Source organism: Bos mutus, chromosome 21 (assembly GCF_027580195.1).
Source record: "Bos mutus isolate GX-2022 chromosome 21, NWIPB_WYAK_1.1, whole genome shotgun sequence".
NCBI classification, from domain to species: Eukaryota; Metazoa; Chordata; class Mammalia; order Artiodactyla; family Bovidae; genus Bos; species Bos mutus.
This window is the reverse complement of record NC_091637.1, coordinates 32,583,831-32,610,436: the sequence shown is the minus strand read 5'-3', so window position 1 is coordinate 32,610,436 and position 26,606 is coordinate 32,583,831. Positions and strand designations below refer to the sequence as shown.

At 49.3% G+C, this 26,606-nt stretch overlaps 2 protein-coding genes across 4 annotated transcripts in view; both read right to left on the bottom strand.

Annotated features, from left to right (window-relative positions):
* Positions 1–387: 387 nt before the first annotated feature.
* MAN2C1 (mannosidase alpha class 2C member 1) lies at positions 388–11,804 on the bottom strand. 3 transcript variants are annotated; one of them, XM_070358590.1, is made up of 26 exons: positions 11,646–11,804; positions 11,266–11,391; positions 10,489–10,612; positions 9,080–9,150; positions 7,834–8,011; positions 7,338–7,527; positions 6,157–6,263; positions 5,891–6,001; positions 5,436–5,528; positions 5,191–5,307; positions 4,868–4,963; positions 4,629–4,774; positions 4,147–4,270; positions 3,700–3,821; positions 3,485–3,570; positions 3,189–3,363; positions 2,900–3,009; positions 2,626–2,758; positions 2,305–2,409; positions 2,039–2,195; positions 1,809–1,952; positions 1,336–1,445; positions 1,154–1,233; positions 887–1,035; positions 697–806; positions 388–623 (listed from the first exon to the last, which is right to left on the bottom strand). In XM_070358590.1, the coding sequence occupies exons 1-26, from the start codon at positions 11,744–11,746 to the stop codon at positions 497–499; spliced, it is 3,192 nt and encodes a 1,063-aa protein (XP_070214691.1). In that variant the 5' UTR covers positions 11,747–11,804; the 3' UTR covers positions 388–496. The 3 variants fall into 3 exon arrangements, with proteins under 3 accessions (XP_070214691.1, XP_070214689.1, XP_070214690.1); XM_070358588.1 differs by having other exon boundaries at positions 2,626–2,720; positions 2,900–2,997; positions 3,208–3,363; XM_070358589.1 differs by lacking the exon at positions 2,305–2,409 and having other exon boundaries at positions 2,626–2,720; positions 2,900–2,997; positions 3,208–3,363.
* Positions 11,805–13,167: 1,363 nt separating this feature from the next.
* SIN3A (SIN3 transcription regulator family member A) overlaps positions 13,168–26,606 on the bottom strand; it is a 63,271-nt gene continuing 49,832 nt past the window's right edge. The window contains 5 exon segments of the mRNA XM_005891766.2: positions 13,168–15,011; positions 15,014–15,089; positions 17,330–17,537; positions 21,500–21,594; positions 22,523–22,615. Coding sequence (XP_005891828.2) covers positions 14,860–15,011; positions 15,014–15,089; positions 17,330–17,537; positions 21,500–21,594; positions 22,523–22,615 — 624 coding nt within the window. The 3' untranslated portion in view covers positions 13,168–14,859.

Below are 26,606 nucleotides of genomic sequence, written 5' to 3'. Positions count from 1 at the left end.
TCAGCCAGAACCCACCCACCAGGCCTCCTCCTCAGCCCCAAGCCCTCTATCTGTGGGTACAGGCGGAAGCACCCCTTCTTGTTTTTTTCCCATGTGGGATCTAAATTCCCTGACTAGGGATTGAACCCATGCCCCCTGCATTGGAAGCGCATAGTCTTAACCGCTGGACTACCATGAAGTCCCAGAACACCATCTTGTATCATGGTCTTTTAGTCATCTTATGGTTACCAGTATCCCGGGTCTCTCTCATGGGGGCTGCAATCCAGACGCTGCATGCACAGATAACCTTAGGTCTTGCCCCTGCCCCCAAATACCTGGGGTAAAAACTGTCCCCTCAAAGCCTGAGGATGGGCCCTGAGGGGATTGAGCAGGGGCTACCGGCAGGGCTCCTGAGCCAAGGGTTTATTAAGAGGTAACTGACCCTTGCATCAGGCTCAGGAGGCAGAATTGAGGCGCTGCCAAAGCCTTCCACAAACAAAACCCCACCCTCAGGGACTCAGTTCGGTGGGGGCTGCAGAAGGAGCAACAGGGATTGCACTTGGAAAGGAGCAAAGGTGAGCTTCAGGCGGTTGTCCCGGAGGAGCAGGGGGCCAGTAGGGTCGCGGCGCTCCAGGAGGTCACAGCTGCAGAACAGGAGGTGGCCATGAGGGCCCTGCAAGGGCAAGACCCCCACTGCCACCCCACGCCCCAACTCACAGGACAGCCTCTTGAACCGGCAGCGACGTGTGCAGCCAGCAGTCGCTGTGACTGCCGTGGGCCTCGTAGAGCCGCAGCAGGAGCGTGCGGCCCTGGGGGCTGGTCTCCGCCTGCGGAGGGAGGTGAGTGGTGGGTGGGGCCGACACCAGGCCCCGCCCCGAACCCGCCACCGCCCCATCCCGCCCCTTGCCTGCTTGACCGTCTCCAGCACCACCGCGGGCGAGGACACAGAGAACGCACTCCAGGCGGCGGCGGGCGCCGGGCCCGGGGCGGGCAGCGCCAGGAGGGGGAAGTTGAGGCTGTAAGCAGCGGGGATAACGCCAGCGTCCTGGAACGAGCCTGGGAGCAGACCGGAAAAGGGACGTGTGGTGGAACATGTGGTCAGGGCGCCGGACTAGGGGCGTTTTCCCGTAGCGGAGGCCGAGAAGGGCAGAGGGGTATGGGGCGCAGCACTCACCCTTGTGCGGCATCAGCGCGTAGGTGAACTCGTGGCGCCCCATGTCCACGGTGGCGTCAGGGGACTTAGGCGCCCGCAAGCTGGGGTGGGAAGGGTGGGAAAGGGACAGACCGGAGCTGCTGCAGTTCTATCCTGGCAAGACCAGGATCCCATACCAGTCCCTGGGGCAGCCCCCCACTCACAGCGAGAGGCTGAGGACGTTGCCCCGTACTGATGCGCCATACTTGCAGTCATTGAGCAGAGCCAGCCCAAAGCCATGCTCTGACAGATCCATCCAGCGGTGGGCCCACACCTGGAGCGTAGATCAGAGACCCACTTGGTGGCCCCCCTCCTCCGTGTGCTCCAGAGCTCCTAGTCCTAGACTGAGGGATGCTTTGGGACCTCACGACTGATTGAATTCCAGCTCTTACCTCGGGAGGCCCTGGGCACACCACACAGCCTGTCTAAGCCTCAGTCCCTCATCTGGGAAAGGTGGATTAAGAGTACTTACCCCACCAAATGGGCATGAATATCAAACTGAACATAAAGCATTTGGCACAATGCCTGGCATACATGCTAGGAACCATCACGTGCCTCCTCACCCCATACCACACAACTAGTCGTTCCCCAGCCAGGAGGAGCCAAACCTTCCACCCCACACCACCCCATGGCAGACCTCAAATCGAGCCCAGTCCCAAGAGGTATTGTAGTGGGTGGGCCGCTGCAGATGTCCAAACTGGACCTCATAGGTGGCCTGGGGACTGCGCACACGGGCAGGGAACTCCACCTTCAGGAACTTGTGGGCCTCGTGCCAGTGCACCTGTGGGGGGGGGTGGGGTACAAGGGGCTGGCCCCTCTTCACCAGCCACACCCAGGGAAGACACCCACCACCCTGCCCCCTGCTACCTCAGTGTGGAAGCGGACATAGGGGCAGCCAACGTCCAGCACAACCTCCTGGCTGAGCCGACTATTAGGACTGATCTGTAGCAGGAACCAGGCGCTGCCCCGCACGCCACCCTCAGTGCCCACTGCCAGGGTCCCTGCCTGGCCCAGCACTGGCTTCCTGTGGAATAGAGGGGAGAGGCACTGAGCCAGGACAGCCTGACAGAGTGGGCCCAGTACACTTGTTCGTATTTCTACCACTGCCACCCGGAGTCCTGCCCACCCCGCACCGTGTTTCTAGGTGGTAGTCCATGACGTCCCATGCGTCCCAGTACAGGGGGACGTCGTCAAACAGCACAAACTGGTTCCCCACGGTGCCCTCAGCAATGGCCTCCCTGGAAGGACATGGACATCAGTACTTTATAACCGAATGACTTTGGTCTCCCCAGATGTTTGAGGTGGGTGGGGTGGAGGGTAGGCCCTGTTCCATGTGTGGGTCCCAGTCCAGAGCCACTCGTGGGCTGCTGTGGTCAGCTGTGGCCACGGGACAGAGGGAACGAGAGGTCTGGGGTCCACCTGCCAGGCAGTGGGAGAGGGCAAGGGGTTAGCACCTGCCGGAGGCCACCAGCACCAGGGATGTCAGGCGGCCAGTTGGGTCCAGCCTCACTCGGATGATGCCGTTGTCCAGAGTCACAGAACCGTCAGTCTTGGTGGGAGGGGGCCTTGAGGCTAGGTCTGCAGGGGCTTCCCACAACCAACAGCCCACCCGACCCCCAGCCCCAGCTCTGCCTCACCACTTGCTCCAGATTGGGGGGCTCAGCACTTCCACACTGTTAGGGACAGCCCAGGACAGCCCCCGCCCCACCGCCATGCGCCGGCACTCACCTCTTGCACTACAAACACAGGCTGCTGGGGCGGCAGGGGCTGCAGTGAGGTGGGGGTGGGGGCAGGAGCATAGCCCATGCCGGGGACGGTGACCAGGGCTGGGGAGGAACCTGGGCGTCAGTGCAGCCTCCCTGACCTTTCAGGAACCATGCTTGGGCCAGGGTAGGGTTGGGTATAGGGGCTGAACACTACTCCTCCTCTCTAGCCTGGGGCACCCCAGGGCAGATACCCCCAGGAGAATGTCCCTGACTCTCAGTTTGGCCTTGATCCCTCCTGCCACAGTAGCCACTTTTCTCCCCAGCTCATACCTAAGCAGTGGGCCCCGCCAGGCCGGGGCAGGGCCAGCACTTCGGTGCGCTTCCAGGGCAGCGTGTTGACAATGAGAAGGCCCTCGGGACCTGGCTCCCCAGCACACAGGGCTGCAGCTGCAGCACTGAGCAGTGTGTTGCCATGGGAACGGATGTCTGGGGAGAGACTCGTTGGTTATGAGCGGGCAGGGGATCGGGGTGACCCCTGAATGTCCCACGGGGGACATTCTGGGCACTGCACTGGGTGCGAGAGCCGTGGAAATGTTGTCAGCCTCACCTTCGTAGTGGCACATGGCTTCCTCTGCCACCAGCTGGATGCAGCTCCCAGTCACCACATCATGGAACTGGTTCAGGAGCAGGAGCCTGCAGGGGCCAAGGGCAGGGCTGGGAGGTGTTTGAGGTGGGTGGGGTGGGGAAGGCAGGGAGGCTGGGGCAACCACAGAGGCGTCTGGGTGAGGTTAGCAGGTGGCAGGGGACAGAAAACAGGCTGACCTCCAGAGATCCTGCAGCAGGGCAGCCGGGTAGAGGAACTGGGTGCTGCGGGCCAGGGCCAGGCTGCTGAGCAGCTCCACGTCATGCAGGATCCGCTCACACTCCCGGTTCCCCTTCTTGATCTGAGCCCAAGGGAGGGGGGACTCAGTCTAGAGCCTGGGCAAGCATCCCAGGGCCCCCCTGCCAAAGCCTCTTGCTCAGAACCCCTGATGCTCTCCAGGAACTCCTGGATGAAGCCTCATGTGTTATCTGCCCCCAAAGCCTGCCTCCTCTCCCCTCTGCCCAGGACACTCCCCCCTCAGAGATGCTGAGTCCTGCCACCTCCAGGCTCCTGAGCACCCAGCTCTTGCACTCCTCTCAGCTCTTCCATGGAACACAAGCCTCTTCCCCCGGTCTGGGCCACTGTAGGGTGCCCCCTCCTCGCTGGCTCAGCAGCCAGTCCCTGACCTGGGCATGGGTGGTGTAGGTGCCGTTGTGTAGCTCCAGGAAGAGCTCCCCAACCCAGGTGCACAGCTGCCCCGAGTGGCCCTCCAGCGCTGAGAAGAGTCGCTCCGGAGAGGATAGCTGCACCCTGAGGGAGACTGCAAGCTTGGGTCTCCCGGCCTGGGCCATGTGACTTACCCTTCTTCCATGAAAGTGTGACAAGAGGTCCAGCCCCGACAGAAAGGAGCCACCCCCAGAAGACTCCCTGTCCAGACAAAGGCAGGTCTGGACCCTTCCTCCCCCAGGAGAGTTCTGCCTCAGTGGCTTTAAGCCCCTTCCCACCTTTGGCTTTTCTCCCACCCCACCTCCAGGGTCGAAGCTGGGAGGTGCCCATGGTCTGCAATTGGCGGGAACAAGGTTGAGGGGGGGCGCTGGGCCCAAAGTCTGAGCAGAGGAAGGGCTCAGGGCAAGGGCAGAGAATGGGGTAGAGTGAACCCAGGCCTGACCTGGGCAGCCCGTCGGTATTGCATAGCCGCTTCAAGCGGTCCACCATGGTCTGGGTGGGGCCACCACCTCCATCCCCAAAGCCAAAGAGGAAGGCGCTGTGGTTGGTCCGTCCCTTGTCCCGGTTTTTGGCCACCGTCTTCAGCACCTGGGCAGGTTCACACCGGTCAGCTTCGGCTGGATACCTGGCCCACTCCAGCCTGCCTCCCTTCCCGACCTTGGCCACAAGATGCCCTCTCACCTCCTCCACACTGCCCTGCATCCCATAGGAGTCACCGGGTGGGAAGTGGGCCAGCACCTGGGAGCCATCCAGCCCCTCCCAGAAAAAGGTATGGTGCTGCAGGCAGGGAGACAGGTGGAAGAAAGAGGCCAGAGTCAGGGCTGAGGCAGAGCCGGGCCTCCCTCACCTGCCCCTCCTGTTGTGTGACCCCGGGAGAGGCATGCCTTCCCTGGGTGGGGGCTGGGTGGTTTGTCCAGGACCCCTCAATAATAAGCCTGGACGAGATGTTCGGGCCAGGAGGGACCCAAGCCTGCTCCAAGCCTGGCCCCCTGGGGCCTGCTCACCGGGAAGGAGTTCACCAAGTTCCAGCTCAGCTTTTGGGTGAGGAAGCGCTTGATGCCACAGCTACGCATGATCTGGGGCAGCTGCGCGGAGTAGCCGAATGTGTCTGGCAGCCAGAACTGCAGGGAGAAGGCATCTGCGGCACGGGGACCCGGGAGCTCGGCAGAGCGGCCCAGCTGCAGCCCCTCCTCACTCAAGGGCAAGCTCTGGTCCCCTCTGCCTGCAGGTGCAGCAGCTCCCCGCCTACCTCCGAGCACATCTTCCCGAACTCCTGACGGAAGAAGTTCTGACCCTGCAGGAACTGCCTCACCATGGACTCTCCACTGGGAAGGTTCCCATCCTGGCCATGAGGGAAGAAGGGGGCCACTGGGGTCAGCACCAGACAAGATGGGCAGGGACTCAGGCAACCACCCCATCCAGAGAAGCCAGGGCTCTGACACTGGGGGAAGCCAGTGCCTTGGAAGCTTCGATCTCCTCACTTCAGCCTAACCGTCTGTCTGCCAGACAGGAGGTATCTGGGGCCGGGTCACACAGATGGCCCGTCACAGTGCTTGACACCCCCACCCCCCTGGGAGTCCCGAGCCCTAGGATTCCAGGGACTGATAAGAGGGCATGAAGGACCTGCAGAAAGTCACCAGCACAGCAGAGGACAGAGTCCTTGATGGTAAGGCCTGAGGCTGAGGGGCTGCAGACGGCACTCACCATTTCCACCCAAGTGCCCCCCACGGGCACAAACTGCCCGCGGCAGGCGAACTCCTGGAGCCGGGCATGCAGGCCAGGGTAGTGGCTCCTCACCCACTCGAGCTGCTGCGCCTGTGGGGCAGATGGGGTGGGGGTTGGCCAGGAGCAACATGAACCCCACCCAGGGCTGAGCGCCTGGGGCTCAGGGGGTGGGCTGAGAAGCCCTGGGAACCCCACACTAGCACCCCCTGGGCTCCAGGTACCACTCACACAGCCATCCCTCTGACCTGGGAGCAGGCAAAGATGAACTCGGGGTTCCGCTCCATGAGCTGAACGACCGTCACCCAGCTTCGGGCACATTTCCGCACAGTCTCCTTGAAGGGCCAGAGCCAGGCTAGGCGGGGAGGAGGGTGAGGATAGAAGGAGAGCAGCCAGGTCCCCAGCCCCTCACAGACCTCCAGCTGCACCCCTGTCCCCTAGCACCCAACCAGGCCCCTCCTGGGCCACCAGAGGGTCACCGTAGCCTTCCTCCCATCCCATCCCATTCCCTGCTGAGTCCTGTGGCATCTCTCCTGAGCTGTCACTTTTACATGGCTGGAGCTAGTGGGGCAGTTTTATAGTCAGGAAGCTGGGGCCCCAGTCCCTGGATTGGCCTTATTCTGGGGTTTAGAGAGGATCCTTTAGGAAGCGGCAGGTGTGGCCCCTCCCCTACACACCCGGAACACATCCCGGAACAGAGGGCACCGCTTCCCTGGATGGACCCGCCTGGGCCAGCTGTCCTGCCTGAGGCACTGCTGCCTTCCATAACCTAGGCCTCCTAGTTCCTTCTTTACCAGCCCAGAACTCCACATCCCACGCTTTGGCACAGCAGAGAAAGCCCTGATTCTGTGGCTCAGAAACTTCAGCTGCATCAGAATCAATAACTTGGGAAGTTCATTAAAAATGTTATTTCCTGTAAGCCTGACATTGCAGACTCATCAGGTTCCGAACTGAACTCCTGATCCTCCCCAGGAAGCCTCCCCCTGTGTTTGCATCCCCATCTCAACTACTTCCACATCACTCCTGTCCGAGGACTCGGGCACCCTTGTCAAATTCTTACTCATCCTCATTCTGTTCAAAGGTCACCTCCTCTAGGAAGCCCTTCTTGAATCTGCCAGACCCAGCTGGGTTAAGTGCCTCTCTTGGGCTCCCCAGCTCCCCATACTTCCCTCCATCATGGCAGCAACTGTCTCTGCCTATTTTGTGATCATCAGTCTCAATAATCCTCCCCCCAATATCTAGCATGATGCCATCCAGGGCACATTTAGCAAAACCTACAGTCCATTCCCCTTTCCCCATTTTACACATGGGGAAAAACTGAGGTCCAAGAACTTGATGTGGATCACACAGTGCTTTCAGGGCGCAACAAGGTCTTCAAGACCACTCCTGACCCCCCCCACTGAGCCAACCCGGCCAGCTGCTGCCCTACCTGTGTCAATGTGGCAGTGCCCCATGGCATGGATCGTATGCTGGCTTTCACCCCAACGTTGGCCAAAGAACTTGGAGGCCAGGGCCTGGGCCACTGGGAAGGTCTCAGGCTGGGCAGGGTCACATACGTTCACCATCTGGTTGGCAGTGTATAGGGCCTGGAAGCTGCGCTGGTTGTCCTCCCCGAGGCCCTGCAGCAAGGTTCTGCCCCTTAATCCCCATCTCAAGCAAGCAGAGGCGCCAGAATCAGACCCCAGCTGATCTCCCATGGGTTCTCAGCAGAGTTCCTCCCTACAACCAACCCTGTGTCCTGCTGGTCCCGCTGCTCAGCACTGTCTCCCTCTTCCCCTTTACACAGGGAAGTCCTCTCAACACTCAGGCAGGCACAAAACACTCTCTATTCTGGATTCCCAGAGCCCCAGCTATCTGACCCAAGAAACAGCCTGCCTGAAACAGGGCTCGAGAGAGTATCCAGGTGGGGTGGAGGTGTTGAGTACCTTGGCGATGCCTAGCAGGAGCTCCAGGTCCACTAGGAGCTTGTAGACATCCCGGTGGAACACGGCAAGCTCAGCCCGGCTCACCTGGAACATCTTCTCTGGATCAGGGGCTGCGATCATGGATCCCTTTCCAGCCCCCAGGAGCCCGTTGCAGGCTACTTCCACATAGAGGGTCAGGCTACAAATGTGGGGAGGCAGCCTCAGGCCAAGGGACTGGCAGAGGACTCTGGGGCTTGCGGAAGGAGTACCAGAGAGGCACCCGACAGACCCCTCCTCATGTGCCCTCAGGATCTACCACCCAGAGGATCTCAGTTATGTCAGGGACGTATGACAGAGGGCCACGGTGGAAACAGCAGACTAAACCCACATTCTGCCTCGGCTGAGGAGGGTAAGTAGCTGAGTTTGGAAGTGTGTGAATTGTGTTGTTTAGACTTATTTCCAAAGCTGTCTATACAAAGCACTGCCTGGGTCTCAGAACCCTCTTAGCACGTTAAAAACATGTTTGGATCTCCCAGGTCCAGCTTTCAGAGCAACGATCTGTCAGCCAACAGAGGCAGGCCATTGTTCGGAGCAGTGTGGTGAGCTGTGGTGCTGTTCTGCTCAATCTTCAGAAAGCAAACATGACTTCCTTCGGGAAGCCTTCTGGGACTCTTCCCCTAGTGCTCTCCTTAGTCTAGAACAGATTTCTCCCACTCAGAGTGTTGTCTTTCAGAGCCCTCATCAGTTTGTAATTGTATATGTACATGTGAGTCCCCCTTGCTATCAAAGATCACATCATTCACCATCATAGTCCCCATGTCTGGAAACATCAGATACACAATGTTTAATAAACACTGAATATAATAAAATATAACATCTAAGCAGAGTTTTTTGATGGTGTCATAAAATGCACAATATGGAATTTTAAAAACTCAGGATGCAAAATATCAAAGAAATACCACCTCAGCTAGTGAACGCCACCTCTGAAAAAATTTCTGGGAAGAATGTGAGCTGTTAATAATGGATATCTCTAGGTGATGGGGTAATGGGAATTATCAATATTTACTTCTTTGTGCTTTTTTGCATTTAATGTAGGAACTAAAATGCTATCTTTTTGGTCAGAAAAATCCTGCTTTTTAAAAACAAACTATGTAGAAGATGGTGGTGTTGAAAGTGGATGTGTTTCTCTGGACCTCGGCGGCTCCTCTCCCTCTGGCGTCCCCTTCCCCTACAGCACTGGTCAGCCATAGTCCAGGGACTCACTCACCTCCGGGGGTCTTTCTCCCCTAGCTTGTCAGTCAGAATGTAGCTGGTTTTCTCTCCCTCTTTGGTCAAACCCTGGTGAGGAGCAGAATGAAAGAGACAAGGCCTGAGGCTTGTGGACAGTTCTGCTGAAGTACAAGCTGAAGGGGGCCAGGCCCCTCTGTTGGACCTCCAGCACTAGCTCCTCTCTCCCAAGGCCAAGATTGACAAATCAGGGACCTCTGGTAGCAAGTGCCCCCCACTCCCCAAGGCAGTCGGCACCATGACCACCAAATGGCACCTGCTGACCAGCAGAAAAGCCACTGGTCTTGTGGGGTCTTAGGTAGGTGTCAGGTCCTTGGTGGCTTCTGATGGCCTCTGTACCCCTGAATAAGCCTTTGAAGGGAAACTCTATGAGATCAGGGAAAGGTTTGCTTCATTCTCCACTATACCCCCAGTGCTTAGCACAGGGACCTGTGCAGAGAGGGCACTCAGGAGATATCCACTGAGCCAAGGAAGGGAGGGAGGGAGGGAGGGGTCTGCTGCCTTTCTGCACAGGAAGAGCAACAGTCCTAACCCAAGACTGAGGGTTAGTCAAACTGAAATGGAAGCTGTATGAATCCAAGCAAGTGTGCTAACCTCTATATATCTCAGTTTCTGTCTGTGAAAAGTGAAAGTGTTAGTCACTTAGTGGTGTTTGACTCTTTGCAATTGCATGGACTGTAGCCCGCCAGGCTCCTCTGTCCATGGAATTCTCCAAGCAAGAATACTGGAGTGGGTAGCTTCCCTTCTCCAAGGATCTTCCTGACTCAGGGATCGAACCCAGGTCTCCTGCACTGCAGGCAGATTCTTTACTGTCTGTGCCACTGGCCATAAAAACCTATCACATAGAATTATAAAGGTTAAACCTGATAAAGTTGGATACATAGACAAGGCACTTCATAGTGGCTCTATCTGGGCAACTGGGGGTGAGGTGGAAGGACAGACCCATTATTTCAGGTAAAGAGACTTTGTAAACTTTATACTATCCATAACTGTTTCAAAGTCCTCCTCCCCATCTGCCATAAGCATCTATTACATATAATAAAAACTAGTTTATTAAAAATTAAAAATAAAAAGTGATACAGTCTAAAAAGCCACTAGTCTGGCACCTAGCACCTAGTAAAGGCTTAATAAGTCCATCTGCTGTACATATTATTGTATTTGATTAGTAACTAGTTTCATTCCAGAATGGGAGGGTGACCAGTCAGTGGCAGAGTTAGCTTAGCATTATGTTGTGACCTTAAGTGATCCGCTTAAATATAAGAAGGAACAATTACACAGGGGCCTAAGCAAAAACTCATACCACCCTGCAGGCATAGCCACTCAGCTGTGGCTTTGCCAGAGACCAGGGCTGAAATGTGGCCACACCTGACCCAGGGCAGGGCTCCTCACCTGGACAGGTTCCCCATCACGCCACACCAGGCCTTCTCCATCACTTTCCCAGCGAAGATGAACTTCCTGACCCACCCATGCCTCTGGGATGGTCAGCTCTACACGGAACCAACAGGTCCACCATCTGCAACAGAACCACTAAGATGAGCCTAGGGGTCAAAGCCCTGTCCTTTCGACATACTTCCTATGATTAAGGGTCAGCAAGGGCTTGAGACTTTCTGCCAGAATCTGCAGCACCACAAGATATTCAGCTTTGATCAGCAAGAAAGAAGCGATGGAGTGTGCAGCAAGGTGAGGGAATGAGGCAGAGAATCAGGGGTCTGTGATATGTCCTAGAGTGCCCTTCCTAAGGGATGTCACCGAGCTGGGAGAAGTGAAGTGGAAGTTGCCCAGTCGTGTCTGACTCTTTGTGACCCCATGGACTGTAGCCCGCCAGGCTCCTCTGTCCATGGAATTCTCCAGGCAAGAATACTGGAGTGGGTTGCCGTTCCCTTCTCTAGGGGATCTTCCCAACCCAGGGATCGAACCCAAGTCTCTCGCATTGCGGACGGATTCTTTACCATCTGACCCACCAGGGAAGCCCGTGGGGAGAAGTGAGGAAGAGAAAATTCTTCCATGAAGGCTTGAGGAACCAGGGAGCTATCTCCAGCAAAGGGTGCTGCTCTGCCCCAAGTGACTGTCTAGGGCAGAGAGCCGACAATAGGGGTTTTTAGGGGCGGCAAGCAAGCTGGGAGGTGGGGCCCAGGGGCTCCGCCCTCTCTCTGGAGCGTTACCCACGTGGGTCCGAAGCTGTCGCCGACCTGCGCGGGGCGGAAGTCCTGCTGGACTGCCTCCTGGTAGGGAAGTCTTTCGGGCGTCAAGAAGCTGGAAAGCTCGGCCACTGGGCAGCTGTCTCCGAAGAGCCTGGGCGGGAGGGGCAGGTGGGCGCGCGCTCGTGGGCCATCCGGCGGGTGGGGATGCGCGTTCCCTCCATCCACCGCCGAGAGGGCTGCCCCACGACACAGTCTCTCCCCACTCCCTCCTCCTGGGCCCCAGCACTATCTGAGGCGGATATTTTGTCCCTCGGCCCATGTGGCCGAAGCTTGGGTTTCCCCCGGAAGGGAAGGCTAGAGACTCGTGGATGCGGCTGGCGGGTGCCCTGGGCGAGGGGGCCACACCTGCCGCGGAGATTACAATCGGTAAAGTAGAGCGGCGACACGAATTTCTCCACCCGCTCCAGCGTAGTGCGCCAGTGCTTCAGGGCCGGCGCCGCCGCCATCGCCGCGCGTTCGCTCCTCTCTTTTCTCCCCGGAAGGCCCCAGGCGCTGCCGGCGCGGTCCACGGCCTGGAACCAAAGGTTCCGGCGCCTCAAAGGTGCCTTCCAGGCCCGGGCAGCTTTCCGTGGAACACCAGCGGCTCAGTGAAGCCCCGCTGCTCCGAACTTTTGAGCAGCAAGCTTAAATCTAAAAGCTGCGCTTCTGAGGCTTTGCTCTTATCTCGGTCCGAGCTGGTCGCCACTGGGCAAATCCTTAAGTAAAACAGAAGTCTGACGCTTTGATTCTGAGAAAAGCCTAGTACAGAGACTGACCGAAGGCACGATTGGTGGGAGCTTCGGTTGTGCAGATGCAGGTCACCTAGTCTCAGAAGCTACAAGCGGAACCTCCTTGCCTGTGGTCCTTGTGTCTGCTTAAGGTGGCGCCAGGGACCGGTGCCTTCAAGCCGTTCGGCGGACATGTGTTAAATAGGGAGTGCTTTATACCCCAGTAACCTCAGCTTCCTCTACTACGTGTTCTATTTTATGTATATGGCTAATTGCTGCCCATCGCCAGAAGCTGAAGACTTTGAGATGGCAGATCAGACATAGAATTCATGAGCGTAACAGAATAATGCATTTCTCTACAGGGACTGATGAGTTCAGAGACGCCATAATACCAGAAACACCTCCAGTTTCACCCTCATGTTACTCTGCTGGTCTATTGGCAACTTTCCCCCACCTCCCTCCTGGGAATGGGATGAAATCTTCTCTATAAAATCATTAGGAAGAAAAGTATATACACAACATGACCGACCCCTGATATTTTAATAGAAATACTGACCAAGTTTACAACACTTCAAATGCAAATCATAGGGAAAAGTGACTTAAGTACAGAATACCAAACACGACTTAAAATATAACTTGCTGCTCTAAGACAGGCTGAGCCGAGCTTGGAGCTCAGATGTCAGAAGGCAGGAGACATAAAAATGCTGTTTGTAAATCCTGGCTGTAGGTGAAGCTCCCTTCTTCTGGTTGCACTAGTAGGATTGGTCCTGAAACCCTATCCTGACCTGCAGGCAGCTGCTCTGGTCATAACCCTCTGCAGATACAGCAATAGCTGGGGCTGCCTGGGTGAGGTTCAATCAGTTCCCCCTATTAACTCCAAGTCAACATGATCTTTCTTAAGCAAGCAGATGGGGATGGGTTGAGTTACTGGTGGAAAACCTGAAGATCCTACCAACCCATCAGTATCACTCCACCTTCCAAGTGAGGCAGTGCTGCAGCTTCACCAGAATCTCCTCCCACAAGCCTTTCCTGCCACCTCACACATGTGAGCTGAGTCTCCTATAGTTGTCCCATCCCTCCAATGCTCGCCCCCCAACAAAAGTCTAAAAGTCAGATAAGCTTACCATTCATAAGGAAAGTCCAGAGCAAAAAAAACTTGGTTTTGTGGTGGTGATATTAGGGATTTTTAATTAAAAAGCAAACAAAACCACACAGGAACACTGTTGTTTACTTTGACTAGAGTAATGGTTGCTGGAGAAAAATTCACCAAAGTCCTGGGAGGGGCTCAGTTGGTGTTTGTTCAGAAAAGCCAGGCTGCCCACATACAAAAATCCTAATCACTCATGTTTAAATATCTGCTGCTTTAAATTTATGTAATTAAAAATATATATATACATATATATTCCATTTGCAGTTGCTAATGTATCAAGTCTTCTCCCTCCTAACCCCATTTATACCACACACTGTGTACACACTTCTTTCAAACACTGGTTTGGTATTTAAGCTGTTCACTCCCATTTCCAATAAAGGTAAAAAATAGAGAAGCACAAACTATACAGCTGCACAATATACCCATATATAAAATATTTCCAAACAGCTGAAGTAAGGGGATAGAATATGTACCAAAAGAATGAATAATTCTATTTTTAAAATCTGAGATATTTTGATTTGGGACAAGTACAACTGACTGCTAACTATTTAAAGCAAAATCCTGTTTTTGTACTGTATGTAGATAAGGAACCGAAGCCCAAATCCCTGCTTCACAGTATTCTCTGGTGAGGACAAGGGACTTGTGTTGAGAGTTCATTCCTTAAGAACCAAGCTTTATTTATTTACAAAAAAAAAAAAAAAAAAAGTTGGGGCAAGAAGGAAGACAAGTTTTACACAAAAGTACTACAACGGTAACTCCCTTTGGTAAAAAGTGTAATAAATGTCTTGTACACCTGTTCACAGGTACTAAACCTGAAGCCACATAGAACTATGGTACACAAGAAGCTAGAGCAGTTATGCTAGCACATCAAAGCATATTTCTTTTAATAAAAAATTGACAGTATGTACATTATTTACAAAAAAAAAAAAAAAAAAGAAAAACCAAGTTAAAATTGTGTTTGTGTGTGTGTGTGAGTAAAGCTGGTGGATGGCACTAGGGTAGACTAGTAAAGAAGCAGGTACAAAACAGTTCCACGGGAGCTAAAAAGGACGACTGATTTGAATTTGTTGAGGCTGAGAACCAGAGGAGAGAAGAAAGGGTGGGCAGCAAGCTTTCATCAGGAATCAAATCCACAAGATGATCAATCCCAAAGCCAAACTGCAGGTCCCAGAGAAAACCTAATGGGTGATCTAGATGTGCTCAAGTGACCAGGAGAAAAAATCCAATCCAGTTTTTTTTCCTTTTTGGGGGGAAGAGGAAAGGAGCAGTGACCATCAGAGTTACAATCCATCTAAGCGTTGACTCCTCAAGTCTGTCAGTCGATGCTCGCCCATCCAGTCCAGGTGTGAACAGCATCCGGTTCCCTCACTGAAGGTCGCCCCAGAAGGCTCCAGTCTCCGCTCTGCTGGTGTGTGCAAGCTGCGTGTCCCTGTGCTTGCGTGGGTTTCCTCCCCTCCAGGGCAGGCTAATACCCAAAACCCCTGGGAAAAGTTCCAACTCCGGCTTTGTAAGGGATCACACGTTCCTTATATGTAGCCCACTTGGTGCCAGGTTGCACCAGCCACGCACAGATCAGGTGGCCATGTCCCAGAGAGGCCCAGTGAGGCTTGAAAGGCATCTTCCTTGTTTCTTCAGTGTGTGCGAGTACACGCGCCCCCCCACACACACCACCCCCCTCCAGTTATCTGCTCTGGCTTTGCAGTTACGGGGTTTTGAACACTGTGCCATATTTGACACGGTACTTGTTAATGCTCACAAAGTGCAGGGTCTCTGTGTCACAGGTGGTGGTGCAGGGCACCAGGCCCTCCAGCCCCTCACCCATAAGCCACTTGCTGGTCTCCGCTGCCATTTCACGGGCACATGCTCCTTGGTCCATTTATCTACCCAGGCCTGGAACCTCTGATGTAGCCGCTTGCTTACACGCTCATGGGACTGAAAAATAGAACAAAGAAGAAATCCTCCATGAACTAGGACTAAAAAACCCTTCAAATACAAAATCCAATTTTCTTCTAAAGTAGCATAGGAAAGATGTGGGCTCAAGTTACAGATCATAAAGCCCCCAGAGAAATGCCAACCCAAGGTCTGGTCAGAACTAGCTCAGTGCTTTCTCGATTTTAGTCTGCAGCATCACCACGTGGTGGCGTGTTGGGGAAGGAGGAGGTCTTGGAAAAAACGTGTACAGAGTTCCTTGTTTCCATCAACCTGTATTTTTAAACCAGCAACCCAGCCGATTCTAATGTACCCTGAGTGAGACAATGAGGCTGTTGGTCATTTCTGTCACAGCGCAAGGCAAAGGGTTTAAAACCCACTATCCCTTCCTGCTGTTATCCCACTCTGTCCATCAGATTGTTGGGCACAGCAGATCTTCAGTGGAGGTTTTTTGTTCCTACCTCCAACGTACTTGTTGGTGCCCATAAGCAAGGAAGGGAAGGTGATACAAAGATGAATTAGGTGTTTCCCAGCTCCCTACATCATTTGAATCAGACATGCAGACATATAACACACAGCACCGAGAGAGAAGTACATTAAATTGCCCACCCTGTGCTTCCCACTTGAATGTTCTGTAGTCCTTTGATCTGCCTCCCAAACCTGGTAATAACCCTTTCCTGTTAACAGACATACCCCTAAGCTTCCCAGTTACTCAAACAAAATAAACAAAGAAACAAAATTAAAAAACAAAAACCACCAGGTAGCATCTTTAATGTTCTCCTTTCTCTTAACCTCCCCACATCCAATCATTAGCACATCCTGACAATTATATCTCCAATCCTTTTTTGGCATATAGCATGGCATATGGGATCCTAGTTCCCTAACCAGGGATCAAACCCATGCCTCTTGCACTGGAAGCTCCAGGGTCTTAACTACTGGACCACCAGGGAAGTCCCTCCAATCTAATTAAAATCCCTCTACAACCCTGGTAGTCTGGGCAGTCATCATCTCTCAATTGGATGAGCAGTCTCGTGAGTGGTCTCTGCCCATCCAACTTGGTGCGCTCGCTCACTCCCATCAGTCTACATCTTTGTCAACAAAGTCTCAATGTACCTCAAAATCCAAACCATAGCCTGTAAAAATAAGTAATGTGGCCTCTGCCCACCTTTCCAACTTCATGCATCCCACTTCCCCTATGGCTCAAAACACGATGATGTTTTACTTATTTTTTAAAGGCCCTGCCATATTTGGCATTTGGGATTCTAGTTCCCTGACCAGAGACTGAACATGCACCCCCTGCACTGGAAGTGTGCAGCCTCAACTACTAGATCACCAAGCAAGTCCCCCACAACTGATGTTAGTTTTTTGAACACGTGAAGTCCTTTCCTCCCTCCCAGCCTTGCACCTGCTTGTTTCCTTTGCCTAAAAAGTACCAACCCAACTCTGCACCAGGCTGGATCCTCACCACTCTACAGGCCTCAGGGGTCACCTCCTTAGAGAGGTCTTCCCAACAAAAGCAGGGCTCTGTGTCCCAGTCACCCTTGATCACCTCATCTCTTTCCTTGGAAATGCACATCATCACACTACCTTATATGCTCTTATCTCGTGGCTGTAGTCTCAGGCACAATACCTGGTACATAACAGCACTAGGACTTTCACATGTGAACACAGACAGGACTCACACAAGCAATACTACCAGAAGTGTGAATGCTGGGAGTAGCTTCACTAGAAGCTTCTGTTCACTAGAAGGTGCTGTTACTGACTAAGCTGTCCCCCCACAAATTCACAAGCAGAAATCCTAACTTCCACCCCTCAGAATGTGACCTTATTTGGAAATAAGGTTGTTGCAGATACAATTAGTTAAGATGAGCTCATACTGTCGGAGGGTGGACCCATAATCCAGTATGGCTGGCGTTCTTTAAAAAGGGGGAAATTTGGACAGATGTACACTTAGGGAGAACACCATGTAAAAATGAAGGCAGAAATATTCAAGCCCCGTAATGCTGGTGATTGCCGGAAAACCACCAGAGGCTAGGAAAGGCAAGAAACAGATTTTCCCTCACAGTCCTCAGAAGTTTCGAAGCAATTCTGCCAACACTTCGACTTTGGACTTCCAGCCTCTACAAGTGTTAAGATAGTAAGTTTTTGTTGTTAAGTCATGCAGTCTGTGGTACTTTGTAACAGCATCCTGGTACTGGCTGAGGAGGGAGGCGTGTGGAGAAATTCCAAATACTGGTTCTCACCTGATGAGCCCGCAGCAAGGCGGTCCTCCGATACATGTAGTCCTCTGACTTGATCACATATACCATCTTGTAGGAATTCAGCTTGAATCTACACTCCAGTTTATCCAGGCTATCTGCATTCTCCATGGTCTTCTTGCTGTTTCCTTCCTTCCCTTCCTTTTCCTGCTGCTCTCGACCACGCTGACACTTCCGGATCCGCCGCAGATTCCTACAAAGCAGCAAAGCCCTGCAGTGTGAGAGTTCCTCCAGATGCAGATCCCCATGAATGCCCCCCAATTTTTCCTTCTTATATGCCTTCATGAAGCTGATCACAACTACATACATTTAAAAAAATGTTCAATGGTTTCACTGTTAAAAAAATCTTTTTTCAACTGCAGAGATACATGGGATAAAAGGTAGAAATTGCCAACTACCCCTTACCCCAATTCTCAAAATCCCACTTGCCTTGGCAGGGGTAGCCACTGTTGGCAGTTTGGGTTTTTTTTTTTTGATTGCTCAGCGCTTTTGTGTAATAAAGTTTTATTAAACTATAAAGGAGACAGAGAAAGCTTCTGACATAGGCATCAGAAGGGGGCAGAAAGAGTATCCCCCTGGCTAGTCTTCAGCTGGATGTTATATAGTCACTGCTGCTGCTAAGTCGCTTCAGTCGTGTCCGACTCTGTGCGACCCCAGAGACGGCAGCCCAAAAGGCTCCCCCATCCCTGGGATTCTCCAAGCAAGAACACTGGAGTGGGTTGCCATTTCCTTCTCCAGGCAGTTTGGGTTCTTGTTTTTTTAAATCTATTTATCTTTGGCTGCGCTAGGTCTTGGTGACCCCACGTGAGCTTTCTCTAGTTGCAGCGTTGGGGGCTGCTCTCTAGTTGTGGTGCGCCGGCTTCTCACTGTGGGGGCTTCTCTCGTCGTGGAGCACGGGCTCAGTGTCTGTGGCACATGGGCTTAGTTGCCCCTTGGCATGTGGGATCTTCCTGGACCAGGGATTGAACTACTGTCCCCTGCATTGGCAGGCGGATTCTTAACCACTGGACACCAAGGAAGTCCCGCTGTTAGCAGTTTTGGCTTAAAATCTTCTAGGTCTCTCTCAATTTTTCACTTAATGCCATAAAGGTTTTATTTTTTCATTTCATTAAACATAGATTTGTGTCATTCTCTTTAGCTGCTACAGAGAAATATGTCTTAATTTAACATTTCCTTAACAGGAATCAATCAGGGCTCTTCACCTGAACCACAGAGCACAAAAAATTATTCAAATGTCTATTTTTTCAGTTCTCCCAAAGACGGTACATAATCAGTGCCATTCTACGTATGAAAAAAGATAATTCACATCAGTGGATGCCTTGGCAGGTATTTAGAGCTTATCCCCTCAACAACAAGCAGAGAATGGTTGTCAGCTTGACAATTCTATTGTTTCCTACACTTTGCTATTAAAAACTGCTTCAGTGAATATCTTTGTGCATATACATTTCCGTAGAACAGCATTTCTTTGGTCCAAGGACTGTCGGAGGGCCCAAGACATTTTTGAGGAAGTTGTGAGATCAAAACTATTTTCATAATACTAAAACATTGTCTTTCTTTCTAAAAAAACAAGACACAAAGTACTAACATTAGCATTAGCGGTATAAAAATAACAGTGATTAAAAAAAAAGCTGATGGTGGCACCAACCTCCTTAGCCATCTTTGTACTCTTTGGCCACATACTGGCAATTAAACCAAAAGGAAAGCTGGTCTGACTTAAGAATGTCCTTGTGAAGCAGTAACATTTCTTATGAAATTAAAACCCCTTATTTCACATCTTTTTAATATGCTGGGTGATGAAATGGGAACTACATATAAAGCACCTCTGTATGCTAAAGTACAATGCACTCATGAAGGAAAGCACTTGAGCACCACTTGAACTGCAAATGTTCACACTTTTTACCCGGAAGAATAGCTGACTAGCCAGTCTGGGATGTTTGGCAGATATTTTCTCAAAAATGAACAAGGGAGCCTGGTACCTCAAGGAAAAACAACTGAGCATATTTGTTGTTAAAGATAAATTTTCAGATTTCAAGTAAAATTCTGAATTTTGATAAATTGGTACCGGCCAGCATGACAAGTGACAACTTCCCACTACTTAAAGATGTGACTGATGAAGTCAACGGCAATATTAGTAAATGTGGCTTTTTTTTTTTTTTAAATGTGGCTTTTTTCAGGGGTGGTGTGGAGGCAGGGGTGGGAATATTGTAAAAGGAAAACATGTCAACATATGGTAGGTCTGCATAACTCAGTGAATTCACATTTTCCAAATAACTGACTGTATGAAGTTATAAAACCATGCAAGAAAAAATTCAAAGTACAAGATAAGCGAATGGATTTTGACAGGCTTGTTGGTATTTTCAGTGATACTGCAACTAACCTTTAAGAAACTACTACTTGGAGAGTTTTGTTGTCATATCAAAGAATATCTACAATTATCTGAAAGGATATGAAAATACTTCCTTTTCTAGCCAGATTTTCTTCACATAGTACAACCAAACAAAGCAGTGCAACAGACTGAATACAGAAGCAGCTCTGAGAGCCCAGTTGTTATCCCAAGCCAGACATGAAACAGTCACAAAAATGCAGAGCAATGCCACTCTTTTCACTAATTTGAAGCACTGTTTCATTAAAATTCTATTTATGAAAATAACATGGAATGCATCTAGTATTGTTTTTTAATGAATTCATAAACATTTTTCAGTTTTAATTTCTAAATGTGATAAATATTACTATATATAATTCACATAAACAAGAGCTTTGGCGGGTGTTCAATCTCTAAGAATTTAAGGGTTTCAAAGAAAAAGACTGAAAAATAACCTCAGCTGTAATAATAGCTGTAAGGCAAATTATTAAAAACCAAAGGTCCAGGGTAAAGTCTTCTGCATTTTAACTGCTCTGATCTCAGAATGATTGTATCAATATTTCCCCCTCAAGTATGTGAAAGTCGCTCCCCTCTTCCCTACACCTGCTATAATACAGTTTACAAATCTTTTAAGAATTTTGCCAATCTGGTGAGAAATATACGATCTTATGTTTATTCGTACTGTTTCATAAGCATGGAGACTAAATCTGTTTTGTTGAGAAAGGGGCCTGGCACAGAGCAGCTGCTTGAAGTCTGCTAAATGACTCAAGGAGTAGAAGAAGCTGGCAGCGTCCTTCTGTTCACACCTCTTTCCATGTTCCAATCAGGAATGAGTCTAATCACACTATCATAATACCTTTCTGGGAATATAAGACATGAGATTTCAATTCCCAAACTTTGGAAAAGGAAGAAAGCTGCTCAACTACAGCAAAACCTGTTTTCTACTTCTGCAACTTTGTTTTCATCTTCAGATAGAGGTCCAACATACACAATTTCCCCATATACAGGGAGGAAATTTCAAAAATTCTGCTAAGAGCAACACAGCCAGCCTAACTAAGGCTGCCATCCTTTGAACACCTTGCTTACAAGGTTGTCCCCTGGGTGGGTTCTGGGACTGTGGATCGTGGGAGAGTTTCCACCATTCTCTAAATGCTAAGAGTGCCTCACTGTACCTAAACTGTTTGTACAAAGTAAATGGAAAGCTGAAAACCCGCTTTCCTTCTGGAAGTCTGGAATTTTGGTACAAGTTAGGCAGAGGGTACTTACAGGACTAACAACCAATAAAAAAACTCACGTCACCAAGTCTCCAGCAAGCTTCTCTGGTAGGCAGCATTTCAAACATATTGTAATTTGCTGCTGGAGGAATTAAGAGTGTCCTTGTGACTCCAATGGAAGCCACAGACTCTCTAGAAGCTTGCGCCTCTGATTTTTGTCACAGGCACCTTCTGCCTTTGCTGATTTAGCTGTGTATCCTTTCATTATGGCAAATCATTACTGTGGGTATGACTGCATCCTGTGAGTCCTCCCAGTGAATCATCAAACCCTGGAGACTCTGACACATATTTCTAAAGGGAAGTTATTACTGATTCCTAAAACTCTTACCTCCCTGATGCTTGGGCATACGCTCCAGGTAAGAGCACGGTGTAAAAGCCACACAAACTTCAAATTACTGTCCTCGGTAAATAGAACAATAGATAAAATGAAAACTAAGAACCTAAAAGTGAGCTAACTCCTCGTTCCTGGACACGCAGAAAGAAGTGTCCTGCTGCCGATACACGACATGGTTCACTCACCGTGGGAGAAATACTGGTTTCCGTGCCAGATGCTCACGAAGCTCAGGAGAGGTAGTATCAGAATTCATGTATCGCTCCACGTAGTCTGACCAGCGCTAGAAGGGTGAACACAACATGGGTGTGGGGAAGGCAAAAAACCTGAACTCCAACCTCAACAGGTGGGTTAGCAAATTCTATGACTGAAACGTCTGAAATCCTTAAATTTCAAGATCAAAAAAAAAAAATCTCTTCCCATAATGACATGCTTGTTAAGTGGTACTGAAACACAGTTTAAAAAAGCTGTGAGAATGCAAAACTTAAAGCTTCTCTGAGACACTTTAGAGTTATCAGAAGTCGTAAATGGTAGCTCACTGACAAGTTTTATTTCCCCACAGAGGGTTCTTGTAAAGAACAAAATGTATAGTGGCAAATGTTTGAAAATCAGTACCTTTCACATCAAAATCTGAATTTCTGGAAACTTTTTAAAAAAATTAAAGATTCGACATCCGTATTCCCATAAAACAACTGTCTCCTCCCCTCCATATGCCCTCAATGTCTTGCACGATGCTTGCCTCTCTCATTAATATTATCTGCTAGACCCAGCTGTGACAACCGACTCACTCTCCATCTACTCTGTGGGACTGAACTCCTGGCTCCATCTATCCCAACAGAAAGTAAACATGACTCAAAAGAATCAAGATAATACTGGGCAGATGGCACCTCATTTGCTGTTTCTTACGCTTTAGGAGAAAAACGAGCTGCCAACCATGAGATTTCCTCTGAGGAGAGGGCTTTACTAAAAGCTAGATGAGAGACTGCCATTAATTCTAAATATCCACCCCCCTTCCCCCCCCAAAAAACAAAAATCTACCCCCAGGCAGTCTCTTCAGTCGAAGACATGGCTGACACGACCTATACTTCAAGCATCAGGTCCTGACCCTTAAACAGGCTAATGCTGGCTGGGCTTCTAGCAGACAGTCCCTACGCAGACTCTCAGAGCACAACATACTCTCAGCACAGTTTCTGCAGTATGTTCATCCATACCTCTGCTTCTACAGGATCATCCGAGTTCTCCTCTTCTGTGTCCAGAAGCTCAATTGTCAGCTGAACCTGGCCTTGGCTCTGAATGAACATAAGCTGCAAATAAGAAACCTTAGTGTAAACAAAAGACCATCTCCAAAGCTGTAATTAGATTCTCAAGGGTTGAGAAGTGGGGAGGCAAGAGAGTTAAAAAAAAAATTTTGCTCCAGTTGAAGAGATGAGGAAGATACTCAAAAGCTTAAGAGGTGATTAAAAGGCAAAGGTTGTTCATCTTGCTACCAGCAAAATGAAATATAAGAGCTTCTTGCTGACATTTCATGTTTCATACTTCTTGAATTAGCTAAAACAGTAATCAATATCAGAAAGTGCTCAAAAGTCAGAACCACAAAACGTCAATGCCATTTCACTTGATAATCTCATTTATGGAACTTAATGCAAAGATGTAAACAAGTCTACAGTGTTTTTTATTTTTTTTAAAAAGAAACTTCCCATACCAAACTGAAGTGGAAAACATCAAACAGATAGCAGCAATCACGTTTCACCACAATAAAAACTACCCAAGAAATCACACATACCATGGGGTAAGGAACACAAACCATCAACATTAAGAAGTGATCTGTTGCAATGAAACCAATGATATTTGAAATTCTGAGTTTTGCTAATATTATTTGTGTGATTTTTTTAAAAATTCATATTTAAAAGCAATACACTGATAGGGGCAAAACCAAGTCATGTTTTGCACAAAAGAAGTATCAAGTGGTGATGGCACACAGAGTTCCCTGCTGGGAATCCCAGGACTCTCAACGCCCTTATCCTGAGGAACTGCTGCAGATAAATCAGTATCGGATTGATCTCTATCCTAACCCCACAGTGATAAGAGAACAGACTCTATGTTTTCACTACCTTTAGACCATCAAAGCTTTGCACCTTGTTTTATGTCCCTGGAGAAGGCAATGGCATCCCACTCCAGTACTCTTGCCTGGAAAATCCCATGGACGGAGGAGCCTGGTGGGCTGCAGTCCATGGGGTCGCTAAGAGTCGGACACGACTGAACAACTTCACTTTCACTTTTCTCTTTCATGCACTGGAGAAGGCAATGGCAACCCACTCCAGTGTTCTTGCCTGGAGAATCCCAGGGACGACGGAGCCTGGTGGGCTGCCGACTATGGCGTCGTACAGAGTCGGACACGACTGAAGCGACTTAGCATAGCATGCTTCAGTGTCTCCAAGTTTACAGTCTGTGGGAACTTGAATAGAATTTGTATCCTACTCTTAACATGAAAACTGTATAAATCGTAATTACATTGAATTGGTTCACAGTGCTTTACTATATCCTTCTACTTCTCTGTATACTCATTCTATTAATTTTCGAGAGTTTGATACTGAACTTATCTACTTAAAAATATAATTATAATATATAGTGGAACTGTATGTAACCTTGTTCTATATTTTCCAAACTTCCTGTAAATGTGTTATCATACTTTCATAATTCAAAAAAATTAAAATTAAAAACATAAAAAAGATCACTATCAGAATTACATGGTAAAGATCAGAGATTAAAAAAAAGCTTGAGAATCATTTATTTCAACATTCTTCATTTTACATAGGTAAAAACCTAAAATTCAGAGTTCTGATTTCTCAAGGCCACACAGCTAGTCAATAAGCAAACAGAACCAGAAACCAGTTCTGGTTCACAGTTTTTCTAGAGCAGCCTTTAAAAACTCCTCTTAGCTAATAAATTTTTTAAAATGACGAGAATATAACATATACACATATAAACACAAACATAATTACTTTCAAAATAGATTTGAAAAAAACTGTTTCTAGGAGTTTGCTAAAACCCCCTGGATTTAGGATGAATAACCTAGAGTCAAGATCTGTCCTATGGCTGTAAGGAAGCCACCCTTCAAAGTAATACTGAGAAGAGCATCCTCTACATGCCTAAAACTGAACTCGATTTCACTCCAACTGGCTCCTCACGTGTTTGACACATATCTTGCTAGGTCCTTTACCATGTGTTCACCCCAACTCTCTGACCTCCGCACCACTCCAAGGCTTGACTAGCTTTATCATTAGACTGCCCACGTCCATCACCCCAATTTGGTAATGGCCTCCAGTTGTAAATATGCCTCGATTCCTCCCCTTCTCCTTACTCAGTGCTACTAAACTGATCTTCCTGAAAGCTCAAATCCAGTGGGCTATTTAGTCCTTAAAAATGCCTCACTGCTCACCAACCACAACAAAATTCACACCTCTTACTTACTATGGCTATGAAGATCCTCTACCATTTGGACACCACCCTCCTCTCCTTTTTCTACATACCTCCTTTGCTTCATTCAACTAACACAAAGTCAAGTCACTGAATGCTTGCTATTTATCTGTCAGGGGCACACTCAGAAGAGAGCATGGTTTCTTGTGCACACACACATGCATGTGCGCATGTGCACTCAATTGTGCCTGACTCTTGTGACCCCATGGACTGCAGCCCACCAGGCTCCTCTGTCCGTGGAATTCTCCAGGAGAGAATATTGGAGTGGGTTGCCATGCCCTCCTCCAGGGGATCTTTCCAACCCAGGGATCGAATCTGTGCCTCTTACATCCCCTGCAGTGGTAGGTTGGTGCTTTACCAGCTGAGCCACTGGAAATCCCCAGTTTCTTGCATGGAGGAACTTAATTTAGTAAAGGAAAAAGAATACATACAAATAGCTATATTTACATTACAACAAAATAACTACAAAGGTACTATTCTAGAAACATGAGCAATATGCTATTCCCTGCTCAGTGAATTGAGAAAGATTCCACTTTACTGAAGTGACACTTAGCTGGGCCCTGAAAAACAAGACAAAGGGGAAGACCAATCGATTTCAGAGAAATCATAACAAAGAAAATCAAACAAATCATAACAAAAATATTTGAAAAAGTACATAAAAAGAACTACAATCCTGCTCCCCCAGAAACGGTGAAGGACGTGCATATGAGTACACAATACACAGAAGAGGGAAAATGGGTGACAACAGGAAATAGGGAAACATGAATTAAAATATTTTTCTAATCATCTAATTGTCAAAAATGAGCTTGATAATACTAAGTGTTACAGAGAAATAAATGCTCTTACCAAAGTGCACACTGGTATATCCTGTCACTTTGACAGAGAAATGAGAATATCCATTAAAGTTTAAATTTTAAAACATGCATGTGAGTACATGCTCAGTTGTGTCTGACTCTTTGCGACCCTGTGGAGTATAGCCCACCAGGCTCTTCTGTCCATGGAATTTTTCAGGAAAGAATACTGGAGTTGATTGCCATTTCTTCCTCTAGGGAACGTTCCCAACCCAGGAACTAAACCTGTCTCCTGCAGTGTCTGCACTGTTGGGCGGTTTCTTTACCACTGCACAGGGCTTCCCTGATAGCTCAGTTGGTAAATACGCCTGCAATGCATGAGACCTTGGTTTGATTCCCGAGTTGGGAAGATCCCCTGGAGAAGGGATAGGCTACCCACTCCAGTATTCTTGGGCTTCCCTGGTGGCTCAGACAGTAAAGAATCCACCTGCAATGTGGGAGACCTGGGTTCAATCCCTGGGTTGGGAAGATCGCCTGGAGACGGGAAAAGCTACACACTCCAGTATTCTGGCCTAGAGAATTCTATGAACTGTATAGTCCATGAGGTTGCAAAGAGTCGGAAGCAACTGAGGGACTTTCACTTCACTTACCACTGCACCACCTGGGAAGCCCTAAAATATGCATATCCTGCCCTTTTAACCCAGTAATTTCATTTCTATGTCTCTACCCTTAACATTACCACATGCACACAAGAATATAAATTGTAAATGTTGTTCAATGAAGCACTATTTGAGATAGTAAAAACAGAAATAGCTTAAAACGTTCACCCATAGGGGAATGATTTAAAAAAAAAAACACAACTATGGCACAGGAAATTCCCTGGTGGTCCAGTGTTTAGGACTCTTGTGCTCTCACTGTTGGGGGCTCAAGTTTGAGCCATGGTGAGGGAGCTAATACCCTAAACAAACAAACAAGCAAACCACAAAAAACTATGGCACATTCATAGTTTTAAGTGTGACACAGCAGC

Bases quoted from the DNA above. Each gene is read 5' to 3' on its own strand.
- MAN2C1 (XM_070358590.1), bottom strand. From the start codon at position 11,746: ATGGCGGCGGCGCCGGCCCTGAAGCACTGGCGCACTACGCTGGAGCGG. The intron at 3,010-3,188 runs GTGGCTACTGTG...ACTGACGCCCAG, and splicing joins GGTATGAGCTGGGGAGAAAA to GTTCCTCCCCAGCCCTGGTC. The intron at 1,036-1,153 runs GTGAGTGCTGCG...GTCTGCTCCCAG, and splicing joins CGCGCTGATGCCGCACAAGG to GCTCGTTCCAGGACGCTGGC.